General features: G+C 40.0%; 1 protein-coding gene across 1 annotated transcript in view; it reads left to right on the top strand.

Moving 5' to 3' along the window:
- Window positions 1-1989: 1989 nt before the first annotated feature.
- Window positions 1990-12301, top strand: part of COL4A1 (collagen type IV alpha 1 chain) — a 194788-nt gene continuing 184476 nt past the window's right edge. Inside the window, exon 1 of the mRNA XM_007938912.2 lies at window positions 1990-2073. Within this exon, the coding sequence (XP_007937103.1) occupies window positions 1990-2073 (84 nt within the window). The remainder of the gene's footprint in view (window positions 2074-12301) is intronic.

The raw sequence follows: 12301 nt of genomic DNA on the forward strand, positions 1-12301 counted from the left end.
AAAAAGCTCAATAAAGTGATTTCAACTATTTAAGTAAAATTTTAAAGCTTCAATATGCTATTCACTGAGTGGAGTCACAGTACTGAGAAAACGGCTTCGAATGGCAGGACTACTGAGGGGGTGGCTGCTCAGTAAACACTGGTGCTAGGCTTAGCCAGCTATCTATAGCAGTGGCTTTTCCCGCAGAGACCAAGATTTGGGAGAAAAGGTGAATTTTTCCATAATTTCCTCAGGACTGTTAAAATGAAGTACATTGTTGTCCTATTCTCCTCCTTGCCTTGTCCATTCCCCACAGCTTCCCATTTGCAAAAGAAAACCAACCATCCAAACAACCCCTCCAACAACAAAAATACCCAGACAAAAACTCTGCCAATTACAGTACTAGAAACCAGCTTCAGAGTTCCACAAAAGCTTTTCTTGCCCTTCACCTTGGTGCCTCAAGGCCACGTGACTCACACTCTTCCCAGTTTCCTCAAGTTGAAGCTTTGTCCAAACCAATGAAAATGGCCTTAGGCTACCTTTTTAATTATCAGCTCCCAAGTAAGGGCCAACGCCTCTAACACACTGGATTGAAGTTGGGAAACCCAAGGGAAGGAAAAGTAGATAAGTTCTTTAGGGAAAGTAAGTTTTTTGAGGAACGTGGGGAACACGAACACACACACACACACACTTCAGGTGAGCACGCAACGGCTACTTTGCAGCAAAGCCACTGTAATGTTCCAACCACTCACTCTCTGGTGCTCAAATCAAACGGAGCCAGGACTTACCGCCAGGGCGCTCTGGGCCAAGAACCCCACGGTCACGGTTGCCAGCAGCAGACACCTGCACGGAGAGGGTGAAAGAGCTACGTGAACATGCTGCTGTCGACTTCCCGTCTTGTCAATTTCTTCAAATTATATAGGAAAAGTTCCCCGTAAGGGCACTACAAAGATAATGGCAGAAAGTCTCTTACCGCCACAGGGTAGGGTAAGACGCCATACGCTGGTCTCGACCCATGCTCCCAATTCGGGATCTCTAAACTCCTGGTCCTTCTTAGCCTAGAAGGCAAGAAACAAAGTAGATTTAGTGAGGGAATGAGAAGGCAGAGCAGCATCTTTAGTGCCCAACTCTATCTTTGATATGCGTGGAAAGCAAGTTGAGTTCCACCTCTTCCTTTCACGGGTGACTGTAGATACGTCCCATGCACTAGCTATGAAAAAAAAGGGAGCCTTTCATTTAGTCACTAGGGCTTCTTTTAGCGGAGTCGGCTATTTGTCCTTGCCGCTCCTCCTTTCCAGTCCTAACTAGAAGACTGCGCAGTCCAAGTCTGTGAAGCTCCCCCAAAATCTGGCGCCGTTCTGTCGGGCTCCCAGGTCTCTGGGGTCACACTTACCTCCAAAGGTGAACTTCAGGGGCTGGTGCCCTCGCGCATTTCCCCGTCCAGAACCAAGTCTCGGAGCGGGAGCCGCCAGCAGAAGGCTACCGCACACAAACAGCGCGGACGCTCTCCCCACCCCCTCTGCGCCGGCCTCCTGTCTCACTCGGCCCTCCCCTCTCGGCACTCTGGTCCGCGGTGAGCGAGCGAGAGCGCCCCGCTTGGTGCGCGCCTCCCCGGAGCGTCGAGCTTGGAGGCGCAGCAGGATCGGGGCGCAAGGGGAGCCTCGGGGAGAAGCACAGAGCCCTGACTTCCTGGCTCGCAACAGCAGCTCTTCCCTCGGCCGCGCGCTCCCTCTCCCTCTTACACGCGTCTCAGGGTCCTCCCATTTGAAACGCCGCCCGCGCACAGCCAAGGGGAGGGGGCAGCGCCAACAAATTGGGGGAGCTCAGCGATCGGCTCTAAAGTCTGCCACTCTGAGCAGCAGCGCCCAGGACGATGCGCAGCGCTGGCGTCCCGGCTCTCTGAGAGTGACTGACTCGCGGCTCCAGGAGCGCCTAGCCGGCTACTAGGGCGTCGCGCTCTGAGTTCCCCGCCCGCCGCCACCGCTGTCCGCCGCCCCGAGGCGCGGGACCATGGGGCTCCGGCTCGGCGTCTGGCTGCTGCTGTTGCTTGCCGCCCTCCTGCTCCACGAGGAGCGCAGCCGAGTGGCTGCGAAGGTGAGTGCCCGTCCAGCGCCCGCTTCCCAGTTTCTCTACCCTCGGTCCTGGCCAGCTCCGTGCAGACCCTTTGTCCGGTCCCCGGAGCTGCCCGACTGACCCTCGGGGGTTCGCGCCGGGCCAGCGTGTAGCAGAGCAAGGTGCAATTCTCCAGATCATTCCCTGGTTTTGATCTCTGTTGGCTGCGATAGCGCATCCATTACAGAGCCTTCTTTGTTGTAGGTTGGGAAGGGGATAGTTAGAGAACTCCTTCTGGGCCGAGGGAAGTGAGGAGCCAGTTTAGCGCGCACAGTGGAGGAATGGGAGGGTGCTCCGGACCAGAGCGGGATTTGAACCGGTTTCACGGTGGCGCTCTGCGCTTGGGCGTCTTCACCTGCCCCTGGTGCCGGAGTGGGTCGGAGACTGCACTGGGTGGAAATGCACAACCCACGCTACTGACAGCCTCACACACATGTGCTGGTGAGTTGCTTTGGGCGTGTTTCTCTCGTTCTTTGGAGACTCTGGTGGTTGATGCTGGAACCAGTTCTGGGCCATTTGCCTGGAAACAGCTGTATCTTTGCTTTCCCACGACTTTTCTGTTGCTAAAGCACGCTCAAGCACAGAAGTGGAGCTCTTCTATACTCGCAGCTTTATAAAACTACCCCGCTCTATTTGTTGCCTTTTATTAACATACGTATATGTATTTTAATTATAAACACTTTCATATTTGAGTGAGAAATCAAAATGAAACTACCCTTCATTGTTCTATGTACAAATTGTTTTCCTAGTTTTCATTTCCCCTGCCTATGTGCTTGCCCAGGAAGAATCTGGGAGATCTGTTTGCAGGAGTCCACGCTTCCAGCTCTAGGCAGGCCCTTGATGTGAACTGTGTTTCTTTCCTTTTTTCCTTCCCCTCAGAATAAAGATCTTAGCTGTTACATAGTGTCATAGGCAGTGTACTCCAAAAGCCTGTGAAGGTGTGGCTTCCAAACACATTTTGCATTTTTTTCCTCAAATGGTTAAAAATGATTTTGCTACTTGTCAGATTTCCCATGCCTACTTTTTTTTCTGTTTAAAATCTTAATCTTTTAAATTTACTTAGTTTTTTTCTTTTTAGTTCTCTTTCAGAAGAATGATATTCACTAACATCACTGAACTGTATATAAATTTTTAACTATTACATGCCAGAATAATCTGGTAATATACACACATCTCATAGTTGGGAGTTGGACTCTTCACCTACAGCTCCTTCACTGCATATTGAAAGGACTAATAGTTACACTAGCAATTAACTTCAGATTGTTCCTGTTAGCCTAGAGTCTAGCTAAGCACTATCATCAGTTATTTAAACACTCTATGTTAATAATGACAAAATACTTTTAAAAGAGTAGGCTTAAGAACTTTTTTTTTTTTTTTTTGTCTAGAAATATTGACCCAGAGACTTAACACTTCAATATAGAGATGCTAAACCTGATGCCTAGGCAAATCAGAGAAAGTTCTCTATTGGGAAATAGGAACTTTTATCTGGACTTTCAGAATCCAGGACTTTAAAAAATGAGCCTCTCATTTATGTGAACTCCAGTTTAACAGTGGGTATGGGGATTATTTGAATTTTCTTTAGTTATTCTCTAAAGCTCAAGTACAATCACGTCCACTAGCCTTGCCCTAGGGTGTCACAAAGTGTTTTCAGAGGTCTAGTGTGTTAGCATCCTCTGATTGCCAGTTGACCTAGCAGATATTAATCATTACACTATATTTTTCTTGCTTATTTAGAAAGAATATTAATATGCATAGGACTTAGGGATGTGCAAGAAAATCCTTCAAAAAATAATTTGGATAGCTTTCAACTTTTCTATCTGGCTACTTTAAAAATTTATCTCAATTGTTAGGCCATCAATAATGGTTTTGCTTACCTTCTTCCAAAACTAGCTATTATTTGTGCCAAAAAGGTTGATATGCCTTCAATATCGGTCCAAGCAAAATATTGTTTAAAGATATATTTTGATTGATAAGATGCTGCAAATCAATCAAACCCTATCTCTGAAGCCAATATAAATAATTCTTGGATTACCTGCTCTTTTAGATTCTATGAATCACACTTAATCTTCATTTGTGTATGCACACATCACCTACTATGTGCTAGTATCAAATTATACCTTTTCTTTCTTAAAAGGATGTTTGATTTTATGTATGACCATATTTGTTTTGATCATCATGTTCATGTACATGTGTATACATGGACATGGGTTTTTCTAGACCAGTGAAATTACTCCATCCTGACCCTTATCACCACACTCCCCACTGTAACTTTCTTTCTTAAACTAGAAAAAAGGAATGGGGGGGCAGACTTAAGACAAAAATGTGTCTTTAATGTTACCATTAGCAGCCTCTGTTCTGAGCCATGTAGTTATACTGACTGAATGAGTTGTTCCTTCAGCAGCCTTGAAACTCCTCCTCCAATTGTTGTGACATATTATTTCTGAAGACCAGAAATGTGAACCCCCTAAGTGTGTGATGCTGACGTAGAAATATTGGCCTTTCCTGACTATTAATCACTACTCATAGGGCTGAATGACCTAGAGTTCAAATTAAGTGAGATTTAATTCCCATGCAAATATGGATCACCTTCTTCTGGAAATGTGATTTAAATGAGAAGACTGATTTAGTCCCAACAATAATCACATCTCTCAGGAGTGATATTGGTGAAGGTATAATACCAATCATAGTGCTCTTTGTATATGGAATTGGAATAGAGTAGAAGGAAGCTGCACTATTAACGACCAGAAAAAGAATTCACACAAATTATTTATAGAAGGTTGGACTCTCTCGTAGATTATGAGTGATATAGTCACACACACACACACACACACACACAAGAAATATGGTTTAGGGGCAAGAGGATCCTAAATTTCTTGTCTGTTTTTATTTAACAAATGATGTTTAACCCAATGCCTCAGTTTCCTTGGCAGATCTGTCCCATCCTTAACAGGAATCCTTCCCCTCCTTCCTTCCTCCCTTCCACACATGCATACTGAGTACTTCCTCATGCCAGACACTCTGCCACGTGCTGGAAATGCAGCCATCAGTGAGAACCATTCTGTGCCCTCAAGAAGGTCATATCTTGGTGAGAGATACTGAGAAAGAAATAGGCAAATACAACTCAGTCTGATAAATGCTACAATCAATATAAACTAAGGCCCTTAGAACACCTAACCTAGCTTTGGGGAACTCAGAGGAAACTTCTGGGAGGATACTCTACCTTTGCAATCTGAGGAAGAAATAGAAATTATAAACCCAGTGCATTATTTTCATATATGTTATTGTGATGTATTTGAGGCAGAAGGATTCCTGGTAGCACGATGGTTAAGCACTTGGCTGCTATCTGAAAGGTCAGTGGTTCAGACTCACCAATGGTCCCATGGGAGAAGAGCCCTGGCAAACTGATAATAGGCCTAAGAAACCCTATAGGGGAAGTTCTACTGTGTCCTAGATGAGGTCACTATGAGTTGCAATCAACTGTAGTAGGCACAGCATGTGAGAATTCTATCTGTCCTTCCTCAAGTCCAAGGGTCTTTGTATTTAAAGATGACCCTATGTATTTCCTCCTTTGAGATATCAAGATGTCATCCTTTCTATTAACAATTTTGGTAGCAGAATTTGTATCTCAAGAAAGTGAGGGGTAAATTCTGGGAGAAGACCTCTAAGAAGTGTATAGCTCCAAATGAGGACCCAGTCTTCAGTGGTCTCCCCATTCTCCAAGGCTGCAGATACATCTGGGGGTGTTTGGAAAGTTACAGCATGGGTGCCTGAACCTAGGCAGTAGTGCCTTTAGGAACTGACCCAGAAAACCTACCCTTTCTTGGATAAGGGTGTGAGGGAATTCACAAAACCCTACATTATTCATTAACAAGTTTGTCGGCAAATTTCTTAGAACTGGCGAGGATAGTGATGGCTTAACAACTTCAGTTACTCAGTCAAGAGTTGGTAAAGATTTTGTAGATAAATTGAGTCCACAAGTGATGCTCTTTAAACAAATCCTTTTAGAAACAGGACAGACATCAAAAAGTGAAGAAATTCCAACACTTGTTTTGATGAACTATACAATGTGTGTTATAACAATTGCTCCAGAAATTGAAAAGGGATTAGCCTCATTAAAATGTCTTTCAAGCAGGCTTGGTTTTTTGCATTCTTGGGAAACAGTAAGCAAAAGCAACAGTAGAATCCCTAAAATAATATAATTATAGCATTGTTCTTCCTGCTATTACTAAACAACTACTAAAAAAATGTCAATTATAGAATAATCAAAAGACATAATCCTACCATTCTTACGCATACAATGAAAAGGGATACATAGCAGTATACAAATGGTTCAATTGTACATTTCTTGTAAGTAGTTTAATAGTGTAAGAGTTACTTTTGGTTTAATATTTTCATTGTCTTGTACACAATGAACTGATTCTGTCCTGTTTTTCTCCTCTGTTGTTCTCCTGGTTTTAATTTCTGTGACATGAGTCTATCCTAGTTGTCTTTTTATTTCTCTGCTTCTCTGTTCTTCTTCCTCAGTGTGGGTATTCTGTTGTGGTAGGTTTCATCATGCTTTTCTTTTTTCTCTACACTCTACCTGAAAAGATCTTCTGTCAGGATTCACTATCATTCCATGACAGTGGAAAGACTCCCGACTTCTTTCTTGAACTCTAATCCCATATCATGAGCTTTCCATGGCACATCTCAACTTAACTGACTTGATATCAGAATTTGCAAATATGTTCCAAACTGTAATTATTATCCTTTACTGATTGTCCTTCCCAACTCTTCCATTTGGTCGTTGGTGCTTCCATTTTCCTCATCCTCACCATAGAAACCTTGGCTTCATCTTCAGGCCTCACCCTTTGCTCTTTACTAATTGCCATGGCTAGTGAGTCAAAAGCCTACCATTTCTTCTTTCTACGTGCTTCTCTTCCCATCATTACTTCCCAAGACCTACTCATTTTGTGCCAGGATTACTACAAAACCCTCCTTGCCCACACTTCTCCTTTCAGATTCTTGTTCTCTCCACCCCTTTCCACATGCTGTGTGAAGCTGATTGTCTTCTGACAGCTCATTTATAACCACTCAATTCCCCTGTTCAAGATCTGACTTTGGATACTTGTTATCTAGCCAACAGTACTCATCTCTTTAGCTTAGTTTTCCATACCCTTCACAATATGAATATATTGAATTAATCTGGCCTTATTTCTTACTCCAAACTATTCGCCAGAGTACATCTTTGGTAATTGTAGTGTAGGTATTCCATGATGCCACTTTAATGCTTCCTGCTCTCTTATCAGGACTGTCCTTGACTCCTTTGCTTGCTTCAATTCTACTGAGTCTTTTGGAGCAGTTCTTAGATTGCACCTTCTCCATGCAAACTCTTCTAAAATCTGAGTTGTAATATAGCAGAGTGTTAATTAAGCATTTGGATTGAAAAAAAAAAAAAAAAAATCCAGCCTTGGCTTCCATCTTCATACTGCCGCTCACTGACTGTGTAATCTCTTTGAACCTTTAGGTACCTAGTCCATAAAATGAAGATAATAGAAATATCTGCCAAAACTTACCAGTTGGGTAGTAAAAGAGGGAGTACATATGAAGTAACTGGCATATAATAAGCACTCAATAAATGTTGGCTGTTATTAACTACCACATGGTTTATTGCTTTACATGTTACTTCAGACTCCTCTGTCAGATTGTGAGAGTCTTGAGGGCATACTGGGAGAGTTCTTGATACACAGAAGGAAATCATTTGTTATTTGTAATTGGTTCTAATGTTTGTTGCTGCCATTTACTTAGGACCCTTCAAGAGAGTCCTAGAGTATGCCGTGTACTGGCTCACACAAATTATGATACATAGTGCATTGCTGAACTCTGTGTTACTAGAGAATAAAAAGAGAAACAATGCCAAACTAAGGTGTTTCTCCATAATTAGGAATTTGAAGTAGATGTTCCAGCACAGACTAAACATGACTTGGAAATATATACAATGCTGAACTCTTTGTGTAAATAGTTTATTCCTTGGTTTAGTAATAATCTTTCCTAGACTTGATTTTTAATCTGCACACTGTAGTAACTTTTTAGGTTATCTGAGTTTTAAAGCTTACTTGACTTATGGTAAAGTAAAAGACACATGCAAGGTGTTTACATCAGATATCAAAGCAATATTTTAAATGTCATGTAGGCTTTTGTATATCTGATTATTGTATAAATTCTTGATTGATGAAGGAGAATTTGTAACATCTTCATCTTTTATTGCTCTTGGAATCAATACTCTTTTTTCCTAAGCTTTGGATTAACTATAGTTTATTACCAAATAAATATTTAGTGTACTGTGCTAATTTCTCTCTTATTCAGATATCAGCAGGAGACATTGTGAACTGGAAGGGTCCAATTTAATGTCAATTGCACTATTTCCATTTAACCAAACATACCAACAATTGGGAAAGCCATTGTATAGTCATGCAAAAAGTTTAGCTGAGTTTAAAAAAACATTGTCTAACTCAAGAATATTTGGAGACCCAATTTTTCTGTGTTTGACATTTAATTCAAATGATAAATATATTACCAGCATTTCTGCTCTATAAAATAATAATAATTCTTTTATGAAGAACAAAACCCAGAATTTTCTAGTTGTAACTCAAAGATTTGAAAGCTATTTCCAAAACTTGCCAAGTGGCCATTTGCACACCTAGAAATGAAGAAGCTTCAGAGAAAATGACATTTAACCATGTGTATTTGCATTTCAGAAAGATAAATCTGTACACCTAACTCTTACTATTTTTTAGGATACTAAATTGTTTTTGTTTCTTCTTTCAGAATGCCAGAAATAAAACTTACGATAACTATGTTGGCATTTTTCATTCGTTTTTATTTAAAAAATAATATTAAAATATAATTTAATCTGTTGAGTATTTGATTGCTACATTTGTAAACATTTTTGTAATATTTCTATGAAACCCTGCAATTATCCTTTTTTATAATACTTTTTTGTTGTTGTCAAGAATATACACAGCAAAACATAAACCAATTCAGCAGTTTCTATTTGTACAGTTAATGACATTTATTATATTCTTTAAATTGTACCACCATTCTGACCCTTTTTTTCTAAGTTGTTCTTTCTCTGTTTATACAAACTCACCTCCCCCTTAAGGAGCCCTGGTGGCGTAGTGCTTAAGGCATCTGACTGCTTAGTTTCCTATCTAATCTTTTGAGTTGCTATTGTCACTTTTATCCGATATAGATAGATCTTAGAAGAGCACAATGACCAAGTCAGACATTTTTTAAGATAAGCTCAACTATTGTTTGGTTTTAAGAAGTCTTCAGGGGATTTTTTGTTTCAAGGTTTAAAGTTTAAAGAGTATCTCAGGACAATAGACTTTCAGCAGTTCATCCAGCCTCGATGGGTCCAGAGAATCTGAGTTTCATGAGAATTTGAAATTCTGTTCCAAATTTTCTACCTTTGGTCAGGATCTTCTTATAGAATCTTTCCACGATTGTTTTTTAATGTAGTCAGATGTCTTATTTTTTGAGTATTTATTGTCATGCCACCCAAGAGCATTAGCTTTAAAATGTCATTTTAAACACAAGCAGCCCCTTGTCATAATTACTTTTAATTGCTGAGTTCATTTAATAATTTTTTTCAAGACTACCATAAAATTTTAATGTCAATTACTTATTACTGAGTTACATAAAATATATTTGACAGATCAAGACTATTTCTGCTTTAGATCTTGATTTAGGATATTACTATTATCAGCCTTACCTACAATGTGACAGGTTTTATTAAGGAACAAAAGGCCACAGAACCTATAGTCTTGTGTATTTTTGTAATGTTTATTGAAAAAATACTTAATTTGGCTTTGCATGTTAAATAGATGTCACTGTATACTGTCTGAATGTTTAGCTTAACCCTGAAATTAAGCCAGGCAAAAGAAATAACTATTTCTGTAAGAACCTTGAGTTATAGGGCTGAAGTAAACACAGCTTCTTGAACAGACAATTGCAATGTTGTAAGTACACCTAAAGAGGAAAGAATCTAGTGACACTCTCCACAGTATGAGAAGTGGCACGCACTACAGTTAAGTCCATGGATTTTTGGAGCTGGGCTGGGTTGAGTTTGAATCCCAGCTCTGCTGCTTATTAACTGTGTGACCTTGTGCTAGTTGCCTACTCATTTGTTTCCTTATTTGTGAAATAGAAGTAACGATAGTACCTTATGTACAGGGCATTTATGAGGATTAAATGAGTTAATGTTTATAAAGCATTTATAAAGTGTTGCTTCATGCCAGACATTCTTCTATGTGATTGTTAAAGTCAAAACAAACTCAGAGGAATAGATACCAGTAATTATACAATCAGAGCATCTTAGGGCTAGAACAGACCACATAATGATCATCTAAGCCAGTGGTTCTCAAATTCGAGCTCACATCAGAATCTCCTAGAGGGATTGATAAAACACAGATTACTGGGTTTCACTGATACTGACTTTAAAACCTGCATTTCTGACACATTCCTGGGGGATGGTCTGAAAACTGTAGGTCTGGTCCCTTTCACAGAGGGAGTGGCTTCATGGGTGTTAAGGCATCAGAAAGCCCAGCTAGGAATTAACATGCTGTTCTGGAACTTTAGTTTGCCCCTCAAATTAAAGCTGAACCATTGCATTTAACTTTCTTTTTTTCTTTTTTTTTTTTCCCCTTATTGATTGTTATTGCTAACAAGTCCAATTCCTGTTCTGTGGTCCAGTGTGGAAGGTATGAGATAGGAAGGAGGTTCAAGAAGCTGTGTGTGGAATGCCAGGGCTGACTCTCATAAATTCATGTGGAGATTCAGTGACTGTATGGCAAGTGGTAAAACCTGGTGCTTGGAAGAGACTCCTGATCTTCTGTGCTCCTTACTTTCTCTTCAGAGATGTGACATGTTTCTTATGATTGAACTATTTTGAATCAGAGTTTTGTCAGCTTTTGTGTCTGGGTTAAAGTCTGCCCACCAGTTGATATTGGACAAGGGCAGGACACAATTAAGGAAGGAGATGGGCATGAGACTCACTTTTGGGCTTATGATGTTGGACTTCTCAGCCCTTCATGTGCAAGCTCTTGTAGTGCACCACCACCCTTACCTACTTCCTGCATGTCTCAGCCACTTGGCTCTCTGAATTAGGAAATTATGTTTTGTGTCATATTATAGCCAAAGCCATTTCCTGGAGATTAAAGACCACTTGGGATTAGTGGTTTAAAATAAGCCCTAAATTTTCATCAGGAAATGACCTTTAAAATGAAATTAAAACTTGCCAAAGCAGGAAAATGGGTCAATAATGGAGAAAAAAAAATACCATCCACTATATGTTTAGTTTAGCCTTGGGTCAGATTTATTCTGGATAAGTACACAGACCCAGTCCAGAATCAGTATATTCACTGATAAGCTGGGAAGGGCATAGTCTTCATTACATAGGATTTGTAGTGTTGCAGTCTTCTCAATTTATGCCTGTTTGATACCTTATCTTTGAAAGAAATTAATTTCATGTAAATATTATGCTAACAGCAGATGCTTTTTATCAGCTCATTCAAATAAGTCTGACCAGATAACTATAGGTTGCCTTCACAATAATTACATTTTGGTTTTGCAAATACTTGAAAGTAATAAAATTGTATTTCTTTATAGTAGAATTGAGGCTTTAAAATTTTTTTAGAAAAATTCTATAATCCATCATTTTTTATTATTTCTTGTTGCCCTTAGATATGTTCTCTTCTTTCATAACAGTTATCACCCATTAATACATTAGAGATATGTGGCTTTTTTTCTCTTGAGTAGATAATTCATTCAAAAGCATGTATGACTTTGGATATTGTTTTAGGCTGGGGGCCAAATTTGTAACCAAAGTTCCATTTTTTTTTTTAAATATCGCTGAAAATAAAGCAAGTAAGGCTAAGATTCACATAAGCACAGAGCACAAAGTAATAGATGACTCCTTATGTATAAATCTTGCTGTTGACATTTAAAATTCATTAAATAAGTGTGGGTCAGAAAGTATGCAAGTGGTTAGAATTGTTCATATACTTTATATTCTGATAAATCCTCAAGTTAAAGTAAGAATAATTTTAATAATGGTATGATAGATGTTAAGGAGCTCTGGTAGCCTAAAGGCATCTGACTGCTAACCAGAAGGTTGGTGGTTCAAACCTACCAGCCACTCCGTGGGAGCAAGACTGGGCAATCTACTTCC

The sequence above is a fragment of the Orycteropus afer genome, unplaced genomic scaffold (genome assembly GCF_000298275.1).
Source record: "Orycteropus afer afer isolate SDZICR_OR568_19922 unplaced genomic scaffold, OryAfe1.0 scaffold00055, whole genome shotgun sequence".
NCBI lineage: Eukaryota > Metazoa > Chordata > Mammalia > Tubulidentata > Orycteropodidae > Orycteropus > Orycteropus afer.